Source organism: Ctenopharyngodon idella, chromosome 20, assembly GCF_019924925.1.
Source record: "Ctenopharyngodon idella isolate HZGC_01 chromosome 20, HZGC01, whole genome shotgun sequence".
Taxonomy (NCBI): Eukaryota; Metazoa; Chordata; class Actinopteri; order Cypriniformes; family Xenocyprididae; genus Ctenopharyngodon; species Ctenopharyngodon idella.
Genome location: NC_067239.1, coordinates 8,242,078 through 8,261,450, shown reverse-complemented (window position 1 = coordinate 8,261,450; position 19,373 = coordinate 8,242,078). Strand labels below are relative to the sequence as shown.

Here is a 19,373-nt window from a genome sequence, read left to right as displayed (position 1 = left end):
AGAGCATAACTGCTGATGACATTTCAAAGAAAAAAGTCTCCTCAACAGACCATGTCATAAGACATAAACATATATGCATGTTCGAAAGATGTATGCACAAAAACGCGCATCACGGCACTGCTCATGGCGCAAGATATTTTTTTAACCCTGTTGCAAAAGTAGTCAGATTCAAGCATTTACATGGCTAAAATGTTCCTGTCACATGGATTATTTTAAGATCTACATGACCCCTTTCAATCTGATAGAAATTGAATTCAAATCAGATTGATTGAGGTGTTCATATGAAGGGTTTCAGTCTGATTGGATCGATCCAAATTTCGATCCAATTGAAAGATGTTGCGTGCTGCCTCCTCCACGCCACTAGGTGTCAGTAAAATGTGATTGCCATGTCAGTCAGTGGAACAAAAATTTACAGTGTGGTTTTAAGATAAAAACTTAAAACAATGCAGTTGAGCCACTGTTTCATGAAGACCAGTCACTGCACTTTGGTGATCTAACTAGGAAAGATTAAATAAGGACGAGAGGATGAAAATGATGGGGAATGATTATTCGTAATCTCTTTCTATCCTTCCATGTGTTACTCCCCATTTCTGAACTCTCTCTGTGAGACTGAGTTTAAGCCTTTTGTGAATTTAGTGCTAGGTCTGGTCACAGTGGGTCACAACTGCCTGAGATTTTTTTCGTCTCCCTGCAAACTGTCTTTTATTCTGCTTTGCACTGTATGCTGATTTAGTCAGAGTCCAGACAGCACTGCTGTGATTTATGAGCACCTCACTGTTTGTGCTCATCAGTTTTATCTCCACACCTGCCTTAGAACTGCCTCGCGGGCAAACAAGAAATAAGTATTGAGTTAATAAAGTTTTACAAGGGGAGGGAAAAAAAAAAAAAAAAAAAATACAATGGTTGATCTCTGACATGTTTAGGGTGCCACATGATGATGGTTAACCAGTATGCTGTGTTGGTCACTTTCATTCCAGGTTTATTTGTTAAAGCCTGACATATAAAATAAAAGTAAGAACTCTAACTTCTATTTAAAAAAAAAACAAAAAACAAAAACTACTACTTAAACTACTTAAATTCATATAAATATCAGTTGTCACTCTATATCTCACAATAATGTCTTAGTATGATGATATTTAAATGTAGTTTTAAAATCAAAGCTCTAGTTTTTATTATGTTTAATACAGTGATTGAGAGATACAAATAAACGTTCCTCAAAAAAATATTTAGAAATTAACATGATTAAAAAAAAAAATGTATGGATAATCAAGTTGCTTCAATCCAGTAAGTGTTCATCTTGAAATATTCCAATGTAAAAGTTATTCTTAATTCATAAAAATCAGTAAAGATTTCAGAAAAAAAACGTATCACAAATTGAAGGTGGACATTTACAATTATACTAAAAGTCCTTTTACTTGCTAAAAAGTATAAACTATAATTCATATGATAGAAGTCATGTAGAATATTATGTACACAGGTTTATCAGCAAAGTTCTGATCATGTTGATAATTTAGAGGCCTTAGAAATTGCATATCAAATATAATACAGTAGCCTCTATAGGGTTATAGGACAGGTTGATTCTTGACAAAGAATGAATACATGTGGTTTATTGATTCTGTTAGGATAGGTATGGTTATATCAGACATACAGACAAGGCCACGATCACACAACACTGAATCGGAGCTGACCTCGAACAGTGACTCACCAGTAACTCAACATGTCCTGTTAAATGGGCACTGTTGCTCTTTTCACACTGTTTTTTAACATTGGCCAACAGCGACTGAAGTAGGGAAACTTCAACCTGATATTAATTCTGACTGACTTTGAAATGGCCTAAAACAATACAAACCCTCTGCAAGCACTTGTTTTTCCTGTCACACTTAGTTTGGTTTGACACAAGGTGGTTATAGGCACTTTGTTCACTGCAGTTTCAGTGTAGAGCACATTTTACACTACTTGCCATTGTATTTGCGTTTGTTAAATCGAACATGGTGAGCACATACATGTTGATGCTAACTGAAATGATAAACTAGAAGAAATGCACTCTTAAATTTTTCCAAAAGGGACTTTTTGCAGCAACGCTATGAACCATTTTGGGTGAAAAGTTTTGTGCATTGACGCAAGAGGCAACTGTTTACACTTGTGCACGCATGAACAGTCATGTGACATGCGTTTTCGGCCGAGTAGTGTAGACGGACATCATTTCTGAAACGCAGTGGAAACGCCAGTGTAGACAAGGTTCGTTTTCATTTTAAAATGCCATTTTAAAACAAAAACGCACTAGTGTAAATGGAGCAAAAGGGTTGTCACGGAACTATAATTGCCAATAAAGAACCTTTATTTTGTGCCTTGTTTGGTGTGGAATTGACTTTAGGATAAGCTACAAAATACAAACCCAACACATCCCCACCCCCTTAGTTACTTGTTGCAAAATTAAAGGGAATATTTAACACAGTCAAATACATAGAATTGATTTTTTTTTTTTTTTTTTTTCCTTTTTCCTCAATATTCTCTCTACCTACTATCTCACAGTTGTGCAGTAACTCTGAAAACAAAGCAGAAAATAGTTTGCTCTGTGGATACCTAGTCACTGAAATTCCCCTCTAACAAATCTCTGAGAGACAGGTTTAATTGGTTTGGAGGAGATGCTCCATTTCAAGCAAGACCTGCAGAGCCTCTAGGGAACGTAACGCAATCCTCAACACATTATCGTCACAGTTTGTGATTACTTGAACGGTCTTGGAAATATTGGTTTGGTCCTCTTTAATGCGTGTAAGAAGTATCGTGAACTACCTCAGTATGCTGTATAACATGACTATTTTCGTGTTCAGTCACAATAAGACTGCTTTTAGTAGTGTGGGTAGTTCACATTTTTACCTGCCCTCTCAACATTTTCACTGGCTTCACCAAAAAAAAAAAAAAAAACCTAGCAAAAAATGTTTTTGTGAAGAAAACGACACTTAATACAACTTAATACACGTACAAATAATTTGTTTCTTTTGCAATAATATCTTTAAAATATGCTCAAATGTAAGCTATATATTCCATACACTTTTGCGATTACATACAGTACAAAATATTACGATTTGTTTATTTTTGGTCTATTCTAAGACTTGCAACAATCTCATTCTACTGGGCTAGTTGTTACCTTGGTGACAACACCTATGAGTTCTGAACAAAAAGAAAGATATGCTAATCTATGGTCATGTACACATTATAAAGTTTCAGGAGTGACAACCGCATTTAAACATAGGAGTGAATCCTGTAAATTATCATTCTGTGTGGGTATAGAACACATGAGCGAAATTGCGATGATTAATTGACAGCATGGTAGTAGGACGCTAGTAGGATGCATCAGCAACGTCATGTGACAAACGTGTGGTACTTATCTTTATGGAGCTATATATTCTTCTAGTGGGGAAAACGTATGATCTGATGCACAGATCTGTCCTACAGATGGTTCTGGTATCTGGTGACTTCTGTTCCCAGGGCTCTTATGTTATTGCCAGGCATTTTCTGGAATTTGTCCCCAAGGATCTTATTACTCCACACCTATTGATTTGTGTGTGGTAGGTGGAAAGGGAGCAAAAATAAACAAGACGCAAGAAAGATAAGCTATAGATGTATAGATGGATGTACAGTATATTGAGTGGTGTATACAGTATGTTAAACAGCTTTGTATATTTCTATAATATTATTGGTGACACATGGAGTTTTATTTGTATGGTCTTCATTTGAAGTGGATCTAAAAAGTTAAAGTTGTCCTAACAACTAAGTTGTCCTAAGAAGAAGGTTTTAGGACTACTTTGATGAAAGGTTTTAATCCACTTCAAATGTTGACAACCGTATAAGGTTAAGGGTACCCTTAAGGCACTTTTCCACTGCATGGTACAAATTGGTATGGCTCACTTTTTGGTGCTTTTCCACTGCATGGGACGGCTCGGTACAGAACGGTACGGCTCGCTTAAATAGTACCACCTCGGTTGAGCTTCCAAGCATGTACCATTACTAAATGTGACGTGTAAACACTGCAGATCACTGATTGGCAAGAGAGAATCGTCACTACCAGCATCATTGGATTTGAAACACGAGACACCAAACCTGCTAGATTTAAATAGTCAGTAACAGCCACCGCAGTATCATTTGTTTGTGCGACTTTTTTTTTTAAACGACTTGCTTTAAACGACCGTCGCACACGACTTGAAAAACATATGGCTGTATCGTGGTCAGTAGACGAGTTGCCGACGTGCCTTTTGTTGGTAGCCGAGGAGCGGATCCATGGCAATAGAGGTGGTGTAACTATATGATCAGTCTATAATCCCACCCACTTTGAAGCGGTACTAAACTGCAGTGGAAAAACAAACCGAAAGTAAAGCGCGCCAAGCAATGCCGAACCGAGCCATGCCAAGCTGTACCACGCAGTGGAAAAGCGCCATGAGTGAAACATGGGTTGCAAGAAAAAACCTAAGGGTTCACTTAAGGACCTTTAAGGCTGTCATTAAGTATTTTTCCTTAATTTCTTGAGAGTTCCCTTAAGTTCTGCTATGTGTTGCAACAAAGTCCTTAGTAACCATTTAGCCCTAAAAAATTTAAGGGATCAAAACCAGTCCCTTAAGTCATCCGCTGAACTTAAACGCGATGGATGACTTCATGTTAGTTGAGGAGGAGAAAGTACCGATGTGCGTTTTTAGCGATCAAAATAAGCCTGTTGAAAGTACAGCGTGAATCAGTGTGTATTGTCAAAAATAAAATTGAATGAATACTGGTTTCATATATTTTCGTCAAATAATATCTTATTTGTCCTTGGTCCAGTTTGGTTTAGATTTCTTGTTTCCAGTAGCCTACTGTAAAGCCAGTTAGCAGACAGGACTAGGCGTCGAACCGCGTTGCGTCTAGGACACCAAACACGTCCTTCTGTACTGAAGTACAAAGCCAAAAAAACAAAACAAAAAAACAAACAGGTAAAGTTGCGTCGATGCATGAGCACAATAACGAGTTGGACAAATATAATGTAATTTAATGGAAAACTGTGTGGCGCGGCAGGGTTTTGAGCATCCTCCGGTGTCTTAGCTGGACTTATAGAAACAATGTGTTTGAATTTTAGGATGCTCTGTGTCATCCGTCAGACTGCCTTTAATAATCTCCATAACTCAAATATTGTAGTACAGCTGTATAGTTTATTAAATGTTAAACTTGCTTAAAAGTCAGTGGTCCTTTATGTTCTGTTTATTCTGGGCGATTTAATAACTATAGCAACCACTTCTATGTCTTCTAAGTCTATCGTTTCTGGCAAAATGCTTAGTATAAACACTTGGGTAAGGGTGACTGTTAAGACGTTTGTTGCAACGCTCTTAAAGAAATCCCTTGTCTCAGGGATTTTTTTCCACCTAAGGGATACCTTTAAGTCAAACCACTTAAGAGGTTTCATGCAACCAGTCCCAGGAACACAAAATTTCCATACATAGTTTCATCGAAGTTGAAATGCATTGTGTTATTTTTATTTATTTATTTTTTTCTTTAGATGAGCACAGAGATTTTTAGTTTTTACATTTTTAATATAATGCAAGTGTATGGGACCTCCAAAGTTAACACTTCCAGGAAAAAAAAAAAAAAAAAAACGAACACGACTGTAATCCATACGACCAGAGTTGATGAATCAATGTTTTATGTAAGAAATGTTTGTGTAAGAAAATGCTAACATTTTACGCTTTTCAAACTATAAACTTCACTTCTGGCCAACTGTCATGTGCGCTCAATTGACGTAAGCATTGTGAAACATGATGGGAAATTGCATAGTGAGACTTGCATGAGCAGGGATGGGGGAGCACAGAGGATTGTCACTTCTCGTGTTTTTCACAAAACACTTGCATCACATATTTTCATGCTTATTTAGACTCTAAGCTCACTAAAAGGATTAAGTTGAATTGAATGTTATTCTTAATAGCTACAGGAATTAGTAACATGTACAGACACATACCTTTTGTAATATTTTTATTTTTTTCCTTTTGAGGTGTGCCCTTGTTTGAGAAAAAGTAGATGTAATGTATGATTCAGTCATGCCATTCTGCGGTGTCTGTTTTAAATAATATCCTGTAAGATTTGACTATTTGTTCTAGTTTCAAGTTGTTGTTTTTTTCCATAGTCTTTCTTCTCACAAAATAAAATCTTTTTAACTCTCACCTTTTGATAAGCAATATTTTGCAAATGTATATTTATTCATGTAACTTTTAACATTTCTTTTAGCAAAAGAATGATATTAATCATTAAGGAAACGGTTAAAAATAACAACAAAAAAAAAACAACAGCTGCAATTTACAGTCTCTTAGTAGTGATATGGTATCATAGCCTAATGTAGATCTAGTTTGAATCTGGTTAATTATTTACTGATACAGCAATTAAGGGAAGCTGACTGTTTCTTAAACGGAGAGAAAAGAAGCTGGTCAGTCATTTCAGAGTGTTGTAATATTGCGCCATGCAATCACATCCTTTCTGTACTGGTTTCGTAAGAGGCGTGTACATTTCCATGTTTGCAGTCAGTGGTGTGTTTTTACGTCTCAGCTGTCTGTGCAGAGCTCGGGCAGTGTTTCAGCAGAAAACTGCTGTCATTAGTTGAAGCGTCTCATCAGCACAAACGCTGAACCTGTCACGCTGCTCGTGGCTCAGAAGCGTAAAGAGCTGAGCTCTCCACTTCACCATGCTAACGGTGGGAGATGAAGACTGAGATCATTTGTGCTCCATGCTCATCTGTTTTTTTTTTTTTTTTTCTTCAGCGTCAGTTAGATTTTCTCCCTCAAGATGTCTTTATTGCCTTCCTAAACGACCTTCATTATTGTAAATTTCATTTAGAAAATTTAGTCTCTCTCTCTCTCTCTCTGTGTGTGTGTGCGCGCAACCTGCTAACTTAAAATCTGGCTTTTCAAATTTTGGCTTTTTTTTTTTTTATTAAATGAAAGGAAACAGGAAAAGATTGGATCAAGTGGGCAAAATTGACGAGCGCTAAGGCTCAATATGTCACAACTAATTGTTGTTGTTGTTGTTGTTGTTGTTGTTGTTGTTGTTATTATTATTATTATTATTATTATTATTATTATTATTATTATTATTATTATTATTATTATTATTATTATTTACAAAGTATGCATCCAAATGTAAAGATAACCTGTGATTTATCCTACAAATGTCATGGTTAAAATATATTCAACACTGTATATAAGGCAAAGTAAACATGCAACACCGAATCCAATGAGTTGTGCAAAATAGTTGGTAATTCCTTAATGATCTTGATTCATCATTAAAAAGTACATATAATTTGTTGCGTAAGAAATTACATTTTTCACTGTAATAATTATTACAGTTTTCTGTTACTGTGTATCTAAACAAATGTCAAGCATCTTGTAATAGGGCACATAAAAAGATGATAATAATAATAATATTTAATTTTTGCAAATTAATGTAGTATTATACAGTATAAATCAACTATTAATATTTTGATATTAATATTAAATGTATTACCTGTAATGCAATATTTTAGTTTATTTTTAATTAATATATTATAATGCACTCTTATTATTAATAGCAAATTCATGTATAATACAATCTAAAACAACAATATTTTTGTTTTTATTATTATTATTATTATTATTACATTTAATTTAATATTTTAACTTTTGTAATGCAGTCTAAATTATCATGATTATTATTTATCATACAAACTAATGTATTGCTTAAGTATTACATTAATATTTATTGTTTTATGTTAGGTTAGATGCTGTATTGACTAGTTGTCAGCATGGACCTGAATGGTCGGTTTTGAAAGCCTTTCAATCCTGTGTAATGAAATCTTATTTGTTTTTGTTTTTTAGGACATACCCTATTAAAGACGTCCCACTAGAGTCAGAAGCACTGGCGGATTGGCTATATCAGCGATTTGTGGAAAAGGAGAAACTTCTGGCTCATTTCTACAAGACAGGTAGTTTGATAAAGATCCAATTTCGTTTCCCCACATCTGTAAGCTGTAAATATTCATCCTTCAACTAAAACCAAACTTGTTGACACATTCTCTCCCTCTTTCTTTCGTCTCGCAGGAGTTTTCCCTCCACTAGACGGCCAAGAAGAGTTGCTCTCCCGAAATATGACCCTTGACAACGTTTGGCTGTTTTTTGTCCAAACATTTGCCTTCGCCTCAGGCTACATGTGGTACAGCATTCTACATCACATCTACTGCTGGTTCTTCTGACCACTCTGAGGAGACCGTAACGCGCAGGTCGGAGGAGGGAACGCCAGAGACAAAGAGCCCCAATTGCCATTCTCCTGTGCCGGATGGTTGAATGTACCCCGCAGGACGACTCGAGTTGCTGTATCCGATCGCGGTCCCCATCCTTACTTTGGACAGACACATCCACCGAATCCCAGCTGCCCGTGCAGACATGCGTTTTTCCTTTAGATTTGCATAGAACCAGTTCAACATGTTTACACATGTGCGCTCACATGCAGAGAGAAAATTATGCACATCTAAATGTTTACTCATGCACATGTGGACACCTCTTTTTTTTTTTTTTTTTTCGTTTTTGTTTTTATTTACAATCAAAATTAGGCTCAGGAATAAGCCAGAGATAGATCTGTCACGTCCTCTCATTTCTCTCATTTCCTGCCACGTGAGCTTTCCCCACTTTTTATCGTGAACTCCCAAACAGGATGACTGAAACTTTTTTCAGAGACTGCTGTCCTCTTTGGAAGAGCCTCCTCTGGCCTTCATTGCACTATAAATCCTTGTCGGCCCCCTTCCGTGCCCCCCAACGGAAGCCCCTCGTTGTGTGCTGCCCTCATGTCATTTCTTCCTCGCGGCTGTTTCGTCTCATGTCGACTGGATGCTGTTTTCTATGTGTATTGTCAGTATTGAGAGACGGTGGAACGATTGTGATGTTTACACTGACTGAAGGGGGATTCGGTTTTGAAAACATGTCGAAGACCAACCTGGTTCTTGTTTTAAAACCTATAAAACACGGAGACTGCATCCTCTGGGGGACTTTACACAATCAACGCCATACAGACACATCCAAGCGCACCACATGACTGCCACACAAACGATTCGATAGGACTAATACCCCTCCCCTCCAAAGTTTTACAAATATTAAGCCATATGCTTATCTTAGGGTCAAACGGGGACGGACATTCTACTGACTGAACTGTTGTGTTTGTTCATTGTCCTAAAAAAAGATTTTAATTTGTTGATTTTTGAGTCAATGGTCTCATTTCTGTAAATGTGACAGCATAACCTGCCTGTGTGATTGTGTGCGACTGCCCGTTTCTTTTTTCTATTTTTTAGATGCACATAATGCCTGGTAGCTTCATGTTATATCAGAGTGTTGGCAAATATCTGTTTAATAATTGAGATTTTACTTTCTTTTTCCTCATTCTGTGGTTAATCTTGTACAGAAAGGAGTCTGCGTTTTTACTTCTGAAATATCATGAATGTTTAAGGAAGACGGAGGAAAAAGCGGTAAGGAGCTTCTGTCCCGGCAGGTGCTTACATTGCTCTCAGTATCTGAGCGTCACCTCGTCTGCCATTTGCTGTCTTCTGCGGCGATCGTGTGGGCACATTTCTGTTCATCAAAAGAAACCGTCTTAAAACGGCTGCCACACAGAAGGGATCAGAGGCGTAGATTCAATTTTGTGCTGAGGCACAAAAGATTTTAGACTAGCTTTAGACTATCTTGAGGAAAATGGAAATATTTTCCTCGATTTTGAGACAAAATTGCATTTTTCATGTGTGAAATTGGATCTGTTTGTATGTGTCGATGGGGAAGAATGCCATGCTTGAGTCCGTCTACGTGTCAATGGAATATGGGCGAGGTCCAGCAATAATGTACTCAAAAATAAATGCCCATGTTGTGGCGTTCTAAAGAAACAATGCTTAGATGTACAAATTAGACATTTGTAGATGAAAACATTGCACCGTAATTGTCATTTCCCCCCTTAACCGAAGCCATGTCATCTGTGAAAGTGAACTTTGTTTCTGTAGCTTGCCAGATTGAAATGTGAATGACGCCAGAAGACTAAAGCCAAGTTAGATGCGGACTGCATTCAGAGCAGGCTACGTCATCGTGAACTTCACCGTGAGGATCCCGGACAACTGGGTTCCTCGTTTCGTTCCCGCTGTCTGTCAGATGGAGACGTAACATTGTTTTCCTAAGTATGGTTTTATGTTTAAAAAAAAAAAAAAAAAAAAAGGTGTGAGCTATATCTATATATTAGCGATTTAACCAAATTACAATAGAATGGTCCATAATTTTCATTTTGTACTCCTGTTTTTCTCTTCCTAGCTACCCAGCCATTTTTCAACACACAAATTAATTGTGCTGGAATAAAAATCATGCGCAGCAGTGACCCACAGGCTCTTCTCTGAGTGTTATTGATCTGAAGCATTCAGCAGAGTTGCATTTGTTCATCTCTCAATCTATTCTGACCAGGCTTTTGGCTTTTAAAGTCAATGTGAATCTTCAGAACAGAATAACATGCACAGATGAATGGTTCAAAGTAAAACATGGATCATTAATTAGATCAACTTGTGTATTGTAACAAAATGCCTCACTTGCGTGTGTATATTGCACTTCATGTTCAGAAGAACAGCCAGATTTGGCCCTTTCTGTGAATAGGGTACAAATCGGGTGTGATACTTTAGCAATAAAAAGCACAAATCCCATCTGCTGAGATAAATATTAGATGTGAAGGAGTATCTAACATTAACATATCATGAACATGAAGCTAGTTCACCAAACACATCAACAATACAGTCAATTAAAATAGCACACAAATCAGTCTGGTGAATTGTGTTTGGTTATTTAAAAAAAAATTCTGCACAATGCAGAATTTAGTGGTAGAGCCTTTGATCTAAGATTTACAAGGATTTTATTCATTTTTGAATAAAACTTTTTACAACCCTGTTACCAAACTTTGAGAAAACTTACAAACCTCATTTAATTTTAACTCCTGATGTAGAAAATTGTTTTCTGAAATTTGATGCTTCATTTTAGTAGTACAATTATGACCAAAAATTATATTTTCAAGAGATTTATGCCCTATTTTGTACCCTATTCATTGAAAGTGGCAGTTACTTGTGTTCAGTACAATCCTATCTAATATATGTCTTTTTGGTAAATCTTAACTGTAAACTAGGTTTATGGAGGTTGACTGAAGCAGTAGTCTTGAACATGGTATCACACAAAGGTATTACCAATAAAGAATGAAAGTAAAAGACTAATGCTGAGAGATTTTCCACTTCTAAAAGGGTAGAGTGTAGTTTCTCCTTTGTTCCCTTCTAAATATAAATAAATGGTAACCTACACTAGAGCTGTACACATACATTTAGAAGTTAAACGTTATACATTTGGAGGTGTCCACCAATACTGACATCCTGACCAAATGGAGATTTTCAGATGTTCATACTGTCCTTTCACTGATGTGGCCTTTAACATTTGAAGCATACAGATGCATAACCACTTACCTGTGATTCATAATTGATAATAGCTATAATAATTGATCTATTCAAATGAAATTAAGTTGTCTAATCGATGTCTCGCTGGCTACATGTCCAAAACTCATCCTGTGAAGTCTTAAGGCTGAACAGGCTTCATGTGACCTTTGGTCCTGCCACGCCCAGACCCGACCCGCGCGATAAGCACACTGCTGCCACCAAGCGGACGAACAGTCAATGTGCAGCAGTGTGCGGTTTCAATAAGTAGCGGGCGCAGAGATCAGTTTGCAGACGATACGCTCCTTAGCAGAAGAAGCCTATTTTTGTTCAAATCAAGCAAGTCTACTAATCGTACGCGTCAAAAGATACACTCCAAGAAATGTGATCCAGTAAATAAGAAGTTGGAAGAAATGCTAACTATGTTTTTGAAGTCATTTTGCTTTAGTCATGGAAGCCCATTCCCATCACTTATGAAAAAAACTCATGCTTTTGTGACATAAAAATAAAAATAAAAAATGTCATAATTAAATCGAAATTGACATTAAATTGAAATTGAGTCTAAATTTAATTAGTCAATTATGACAAAGTAGAAATTACATCATAAGTCATAATTGACAGTGACATTTTCAACCTTTTCGTCTCATAATTTTGATTTAATGTCAATTTAGATTTTTTTTTTTAATCTCATAATTATAACTCATCTCGTAAATGACTTGGTATGTCAAAATTTTGACATTTTATCTCATAATTTTGACTTTTTATCTCATAATTATAACTTAGCAAGTCATAATTATGATTTATAATTTCGACTTTATTTCATAATTATGACTTGTGACCTATATGTCATAATTTCGATTTTTTTTTTTTTATCTCATAATTTAGTAGGCTGTCATAACCTGCATGTGATGTGAATTGGGACAGTACTAGTAGTAATTATGACTTTTATGTCATGATTAAGATTTACCAACGCATTTTTTTTTTTCTTATTTGTGCGTAAATGGGCTTCTAAACATCACAGTTGCGTTTTAAAAATTCTAAATTCTGTTCAATCTACCCTCGTTATAAGAAGCCTTGTGCCTTTAAGAAATATCCTCCTGCTGTTCCCGGGCGTTCTCGCGGTTCTTCAGCGCTTGGCAACGTGCAAGCTGTGTCCTGATACGGACCAATGAGATCATCGCCAGTAATCAAGTCCAGCCAATCAGAATCCAGAGTTTGTGCGCACGTTTGAAAATCAGCTTGCGTGTTTCACGTCTGTTTGTTTCTCAACACAAACAAGAAACTATAACGTTTTTAAAACTAAAACATACCTAAAGTTATACAAGACACCAGCTGTGAGTGAATTACGGTAAGTGAATGGTTTGAATAAATCCCGCTGTGTTTGTTTTGCACATTTTGCGCATACATAATTGAGTCCTGCTGTATTTGTCTGAAGTTTGGACCTGCGGCAGCAGTTGCGTGCGTGATGCCGTCCAAAACCGAAGACTACGAGGTGATGCTAACCATAGGATGTGGATCTTATGGGAAATGCCAGAAAGTCAAGAGGAAATCAGATGGAAAGGTCAATACAGATAAAACTGTATCAAACGAGCAGTACAGTGTTTTTGTAGTGTACTTTTAAGACACTCGCGTAGCTTAGGAACCTAAATCAAAATCATAAAATCAAGTAGCCTTCAAAAAGTATGTGGATATTTAAGCAACACTTGTATGAATACCATTGTCTATAAAAAAATAATCAGTTTATATTAGTTTGAAGTGTAACAATTTGTTTGCTGCTGTTTTTTAATGTTGTTTACTGTGATATTTTGTGATCTAGTGCAATTAAATTCATAATTTTAAGTAAAATAAAGTTTAGATAATGTAGTATACTGTGAATTGTAGAGGTGTCACAATATATCGCAAAACAAAAATGCAACAATATTTGTGTGTAGTTCACCAAAATTAAAGTTTTTTTATTTTGTGTCAAATATGGTAAAACCAGGTCACACATTTTGAGCTCTCATGTTTTTTTTTTAATTATTATTAATAAATTAAAAATAAAATGCATTATTTACTATGGACCCTGTTACTTGATCTTGTTAGATTCTAGTTTGGAAGGTGCTGGACTATGGCACCATGGCAGAGGCAGAGAAACAGATGCTGGTGTCAGAGGTCAATTTGCTCCGTGAGCTAAAGCACCCAAATATCGTTCGATACTATGACCGAATTATAGACCGGACGAACACAACGTTATATATAGTGATGGAGTACTGTGAGGGTGGAGATCTCGCCAGCCTCATCAACAGATGCATCAAAGACAGGTAAAATGAAACTACTGTTAATTTTATGTTAAAGTTGTTTTTCGGCATTACAGCAATGTGTTTTTTCTTTTACACTTTCTTTACAGACGATACCTGGAAGAAGAATTCATCCTGCGTGTGATGGCACAGTTGTCCCTGGCGTTAAAAGAGTGCCATGGTCGAAGTAACGGCAGCAGTACAGTTCTGCACCGTGACCTGAAACCTGCGAACATCTTCTTGGATGTCAAACAGAATGTAAAGCTTGGCGATTTTGGTTTAGCTCGGATACTAAACCATGATACAAGCTTTGCTAAAACATTTGTTGGAACTCCATATTACATGTCGCCAGTAAGTGTTCTTTCATCTCAAGGAATTTTCTTGTACGAGTGGATTTTTTTAGAAAATATAATCAAAATAACTTCATCAAATATGAGAAATTCAAATTCTGCTGTAAAATAGCTTATTCAGTTCTGGTTCAGAATAAATGTAACTGAAAACATTTCCAGTTAAAAATAAGAAAAAATGAAGATAAAAATCACTGGCATTATGATGAGGGAAAATGGGGTTTGCAAGAACAAATGCACACTGTCATGGCATTTCAAGCGATAGTTCACCCAGCACTGAATTTACTCACCCTAATGTTGTTTTAAACATCCACACTGACGGAAATTTTACTTTACTCAGAAATCGCTAGGAAATTTCACAAATAATTAATTACAAAGAAATGGCAAGTAACACATTGAATTAAAGGGATAGTTCACCCAAAAATGAAAATTTAATGTTTATCTGCTTACCCCCAGGGCATCCAAAATGTAGGTGACTTTGTTTCTTCAGTAGAACACAAATGATGATTTTTAACTCCAACCGTTGCGGTCTGTCAGTCATATAATGAAGTAGTATTTTCTTGTAAAGAGTATGCCAATAATCTTTATTTTAACTTCGAAAAAACAGTTTTTACAGCGGATGAGTTTCTTCTGCGGAACATAGAAGATGAAGAATGTTGGTAATTGACTCCCATTGTATAGAGGGAAAAATCTCACCATATCTTTTGTGCTCTGCAGAAGAAAGAAAGTCATAAGGGTGAGTAGCCTAAATGATGACAATTTTCATTTTTGGATGAACTATCCCTTTAAGTGCATATTTACAGACAGGTGTTATTATACACACCAATAGCATGCTGTTTTTGGAACCAACCCTCCTCAAGAACACTCATGAGAAACCAGATTGAGTCTCACTTTTCCAAAGAAGTTCTCCTAACATTTCTGTTGGTGAATGTTCATGTCTTGACATGCATATGTAATTATTTGTTCCACAGTTTCATCATAATATTTCTTTGTCAAGACTTTGCTGTTCCTGTTTTATTTATATTTTGCTCTTGCATTCACAGGAACAAATTAATCGCATGTCCTATAACGAAAAATCAGATATATGGTCTTTAGGATGTTTACTCTATGAACTATGTGCTTTATCGTAAGTATACATGTATTATTGTCCCTCTTGTATTTTTACTGATTACACTATACTCAATTACCTCCAAACTGATTGTGTGGTTATATGCAATTGTGAATCTTGAAACTTAGTTTTGTCATATTCTTTCTTTTTTGAAGTCCCCCATTTACAGCATACAACCAAACAGAGCTGGCCGGAAAAATCAGAGAAGGGAAGTTTAAAAGAATCCCATACCGATACTCAGAGGATCTGAACGCACTCCTTTCAAAAATGCTGAACTTAAAGGTAAACTAATTTTTGTTAGGAAGACCATGAAATTTTCTCAATATAACTTGTCAGATCAAGTCAAAGTCAATTTGGGTTCCAGGGGTTATTGTTAACTAACTAAACAGCTATTGAAATCTGATTGGCTGAAGTCTTTTCGCAAATATTGGTCAGTTGGGTGACTGGGTAATACTAATAAAGGAATGTATGTTTTGAATTGAACACTGAATAGCAGTTCTGAAAACAATTTCAATGATTTAAAGGTGGAATATGGAATTTCTGACAAATACATTAGCCGCTTTTCCACCGTCAGGCTGAACAGTTCTTAGAATGGTAAAGAATAGTTCCAGTTGTGTTTCCACTCGAGCCTGGTTCGGCACGACACTTTTACAAACTGTTCTCGGCCCGGAATTCTCGGCCTGGTTGTCTAACCGTGCGGAATCTTGCTGGTAGAATTCGTGAAGTGACTCAGGCTTGGTCACTTGTCTGTTGCCTGGCTACCAGTTTCTCTGCAGCTGGCTAAGCACTCTATTTGAGCAATGTAAACACAAATTAATAATAAAATGAAAAGAAATATCTGATTTTTTTTTATATATATATATATATATATATATATATATATACACACACACACACACAAATATGTATATATATATATATATATATATATATATAATGTATGTGTGTACATATGCTGTTTTAGCACACTCTGATTTAGCTGTTCTCTTTTGTTAGGACTATCTGAGGCCCTCAGTGGAGTCCATTCTGCAGAACGGTTTGATCTCAGGCTATGTAGCCCAGGAACAAAGGAGACTTCAGGAGAAGCAGCGGCGCAGATCAGTGGATGTAGAGCAGCCCAAACATCCGGAGCCGTCGCTTCTGGCAGAGCTGCGGCTTAAGGAGCAGATTCTACGTGAGCGTGAGCAGGCCCTCAAAGAGCGAGAGCAGCGACTAGAGCGTGAGTCCACTCTCTATTTCTTTTGGCCTCTTTACACCTGGAACTAACATCTTTCTTAGGTAATCCAATCACAGTTGATCAGGTGGGAACAGGTGTAAATAGGATTTCTATTTAAATTATGGTCATTGGTAAGGTGTTTCCTATGTGACAACAGGCAGCAATGCTAAACCCATACAGAAAATGTTTTGTTTTGAAATCAATTTTTAAATAAATATATATAATATAAAATATGGCATCATTTATTGACCCTCATGTCGTTCCAGACCCATAAGACTTTTGTTCATCTTCAAAACAAAAATGAGATCACTGTGATCCGATTAAGCAGGTCCGATCATCAGCCAATCAGGACATGGCGTGTTTACATTTGTTCACATTAAGTGGCCTCTGTATCTGGATAACTGATCGGATTTCTGTTTCCCGCACAATATTTAAATTAGGTCTGTGATACGACTTCATCATGGACGTGTTTGAAAGGCAGAAGCTTCAAATGGCATGGTAGCATAAAACAACTTTCATTTAGCCTCTATCATTGGCAGTGATTTGTGTGACTTATTCATGTGCAATTGATCACAAATATGGTACTTAATCTACCAATTTAAGTTTCCCAACATTATCTTGTATGATGAAACAGAAAATCGCCTCGTTCAGATAATGATGCACAATTAAAATTTAAAGATAACTCACTGGGTATCTATCATGCAAGTCTAAATAAACAATTTTAAATTTTATTAAATTTATAATTTAAATTGAAATCTATTTATACTTATATTTATTTAGCATACTATACCTCTATTTACATTCCCTTACATTTGTACATACACGTGGTAAACATACACTTTGTATTTTAATATTTTTATTATCAGTGTCTTATCGCTGTCATTCTGTCCACATGTGGTGGAAGCTTGCGTCACCAAGACAAATTCCTCGTATGTGTTAACATACTTGCCAACATTTAATCAAAATCAGAATGAGCTTTATTGCCTTTTATTGACAAGTTCAAATTAGTTTAATTTCTTATCAAAACTACATTGGTCCATTATTTTTGACAGCCCTCAGAGAGAGTGTGCAGGGATTTATATGACATCGACCTGCAGATACGATGGCTAGATTGCGTTTACATTACAGATCTGATCACAATGCGTCCTCGACTACCTCTGGACCAGGACAAACTGATCGGATAACATATCCAATCAGGAACGCGTGTACACTTGTCTTTTCAATGTGTATGTGGACAACATCCGGATACAGGTTGCATGTTAATGCTAAGTGTAAACGCAGCCAAAGTCTTCAGGATTACTAGAAACTTTTGGAGCTTGTAGTTTGACACAAGGGATTGTGTCTCTTCAGAAGACTTGGATTAAACCACTCGATTCATGTGGATTTTTTTTTTTTTTTTTTACAATTTATATGAACTTTGTGAAGTATCCAAGTTTTGGTTACATGGACTTTCAGTGGAGGGACAGAAATCTTTCAAGTTTCATTAAAAATATCTTCATTTGCGTTTTGGAGTTCCAAACAAATAGGATTGGAACGACATGAGGACGAGTAAATGATGATAGAATTTTCACTTTAGGTGAACTATCTCTTTAAATAACACTAACCGGGCAAGACATTCCATTCAGTGAGCTTTTGGTGTGCCTAACCTTTCACTATTTTGCAGAAAGGGAACAGGAGCTGTGTGTCCGAGAACAACAATCAAATGAAAAGATGGCCAGGTAAATATACTGTGGCCTTTGCTGAACTGGTCATGTGAATGCATTAAATATTAGCAGCTAACATTAGTAGTAGGCTGCACAACTAGCCATAGCCATTGAACACTTGTTCACGTAAGGTATGTATTGCTGATATTATGTAATTGTATTTCGTCTCTAACAGAGCTGAGAGCTTGTTAAAGGCCTATAATTTGATCCGCCAGCAGAGGGCGTTGTCTCTACTCAGTGCCAGTGACACAGGTATAAAACCATTTTGTGTAAAAGCTTGCTTTGTAGTCAAGTGACCATATGTTGTTGTTGTTTTCTTCAATGCTTTCTTTTTTTGGTATTTTTTTTAATTAAATAAATTGCATTTGTGTGTGTGTCTATGTGTGTGTGTGTGTGTGTGTATATATATATATATATATATATATATATATATATATATATATATATATATATACACACACACACACACACAAATGCAATTTATTTAATTAAAAAAATACCACAAAAAGAAAGCATTGAAGAAAACAACAACAACATATGGTCACTTGACTATAAAGCAAGCTTTTGGTCACAACATATGGTCATTATGTATGTATGTATGTATGTATGTGGTGAGCTATACACACATTGTTGCATTTTTGTAATGCAATATAGTTACAGCCCTAAAATATAATTTTCAACAGAGAATGAGGAGAACGTCTCACCGGGAAAGAAAAGGGTTCACTTTGCAGGAGACGGCAAGGAGAATGGCAGACCTGAGAGCAGACCGATCGCTAAACCTCAAGAACATTGTCTTGTAAAGAGACCCCAATGGACAAACATGCGCATCCAAGCTCTTAGTGAAGAGGAAAAGATGTACCCACCAAAGCCCAGAGAAATGCAGGGCATCCGCTAGCCATGAATGACAATTTACTACTGAAAGTGGTGCATTTGTGTGGTCAATCAAGTCAAGAGTTTTTTGTTTGTTTGTTTTTTAAATTGTGTACATTAGGAAATAAGATTTCTGCTTTTATTTATTTGCTGCAGCATTTGTACAGTACAGTGGACAACACTTCATTTAATGGGCATTACACTGGACGTTTTTATTAAATTTTAATGTGTTGTATTACCATGTTATAGATGTGGAACTGGTGTTTTAATTTAGATTGGCTGTTTCTTTAGAATAAAGAAGTGAAAATATTAGCAGTTTCGTCTTTATTCATCAAAATTGAAAAATTGTTTTGGGTTCCATAATACATTCTGATACTGCTTAA

At 36.2% G+C, this 19,373-nt stretch overlaps 2 protein-coding genes and 1 long non-coding RNA gene across 4 annotated transcripts in view; 2 read left to right on the top strand and 1 right to left on the bottom strand.

Annotated features, from left to right (window-relative positions):
• Nucleotides 1-10,386, top strand: part of lpgat1 (lysophosphatidylglycerol acyltransferase 1) — a 40,064-nt gene extending 29,678 nt beyond the window's left edge. Inside the window, exons 7-8 of the mRNA XM_051875092.1 lie at nt 7,863-7,969; nt 8,085-10,386. Coding sequence (XP_051731052.1) covers nt 7,863-7,969; nt 8,085-8,236 — 259 coding nt within the window. The 3' untranslated portion in view covers nt 8,237-10,386. The remainder of the gene's footprint in view (nt 1-7,862; nt 7,970-8,084) is intronic.
• Nucleotides 1-19,373, bottom strand: part of LOC127502286 (uncharacterized) — a 48,942-nt gene that overhangs the window by 22,156 nt on the left and 7,413 nt on the right. The gene's annotated exons all lie outside the window — the stretch shown is intronic.
• nek2 (NIMA-related kinase 2) lies at nt 12,599-19,302 on the top strand. The gene is made up of 10 exons (XM_051875091.1): nt 12,599-12,818; nt 12,906-13,031; nt 13,553-13,770; nt 13,857-14,097; nt 15,137-15,219; nt 15,357-15,483; nt 16,198-16,420; nt 18,081-18,135; nt 18,296-18,372; nt 18,804-19,302. Exons 2-10 carry the CDS (start codon nt 12,936-12,938, stop codon nt 19,013-19,015), a joined length of 1,332 nt encoding a protein of 443 aa, XP_051731051.1. The 5' UTR covers nt 12,599-12,818; nt 12,906-12,935; the 3' UTR covers nt 19,016-19,302.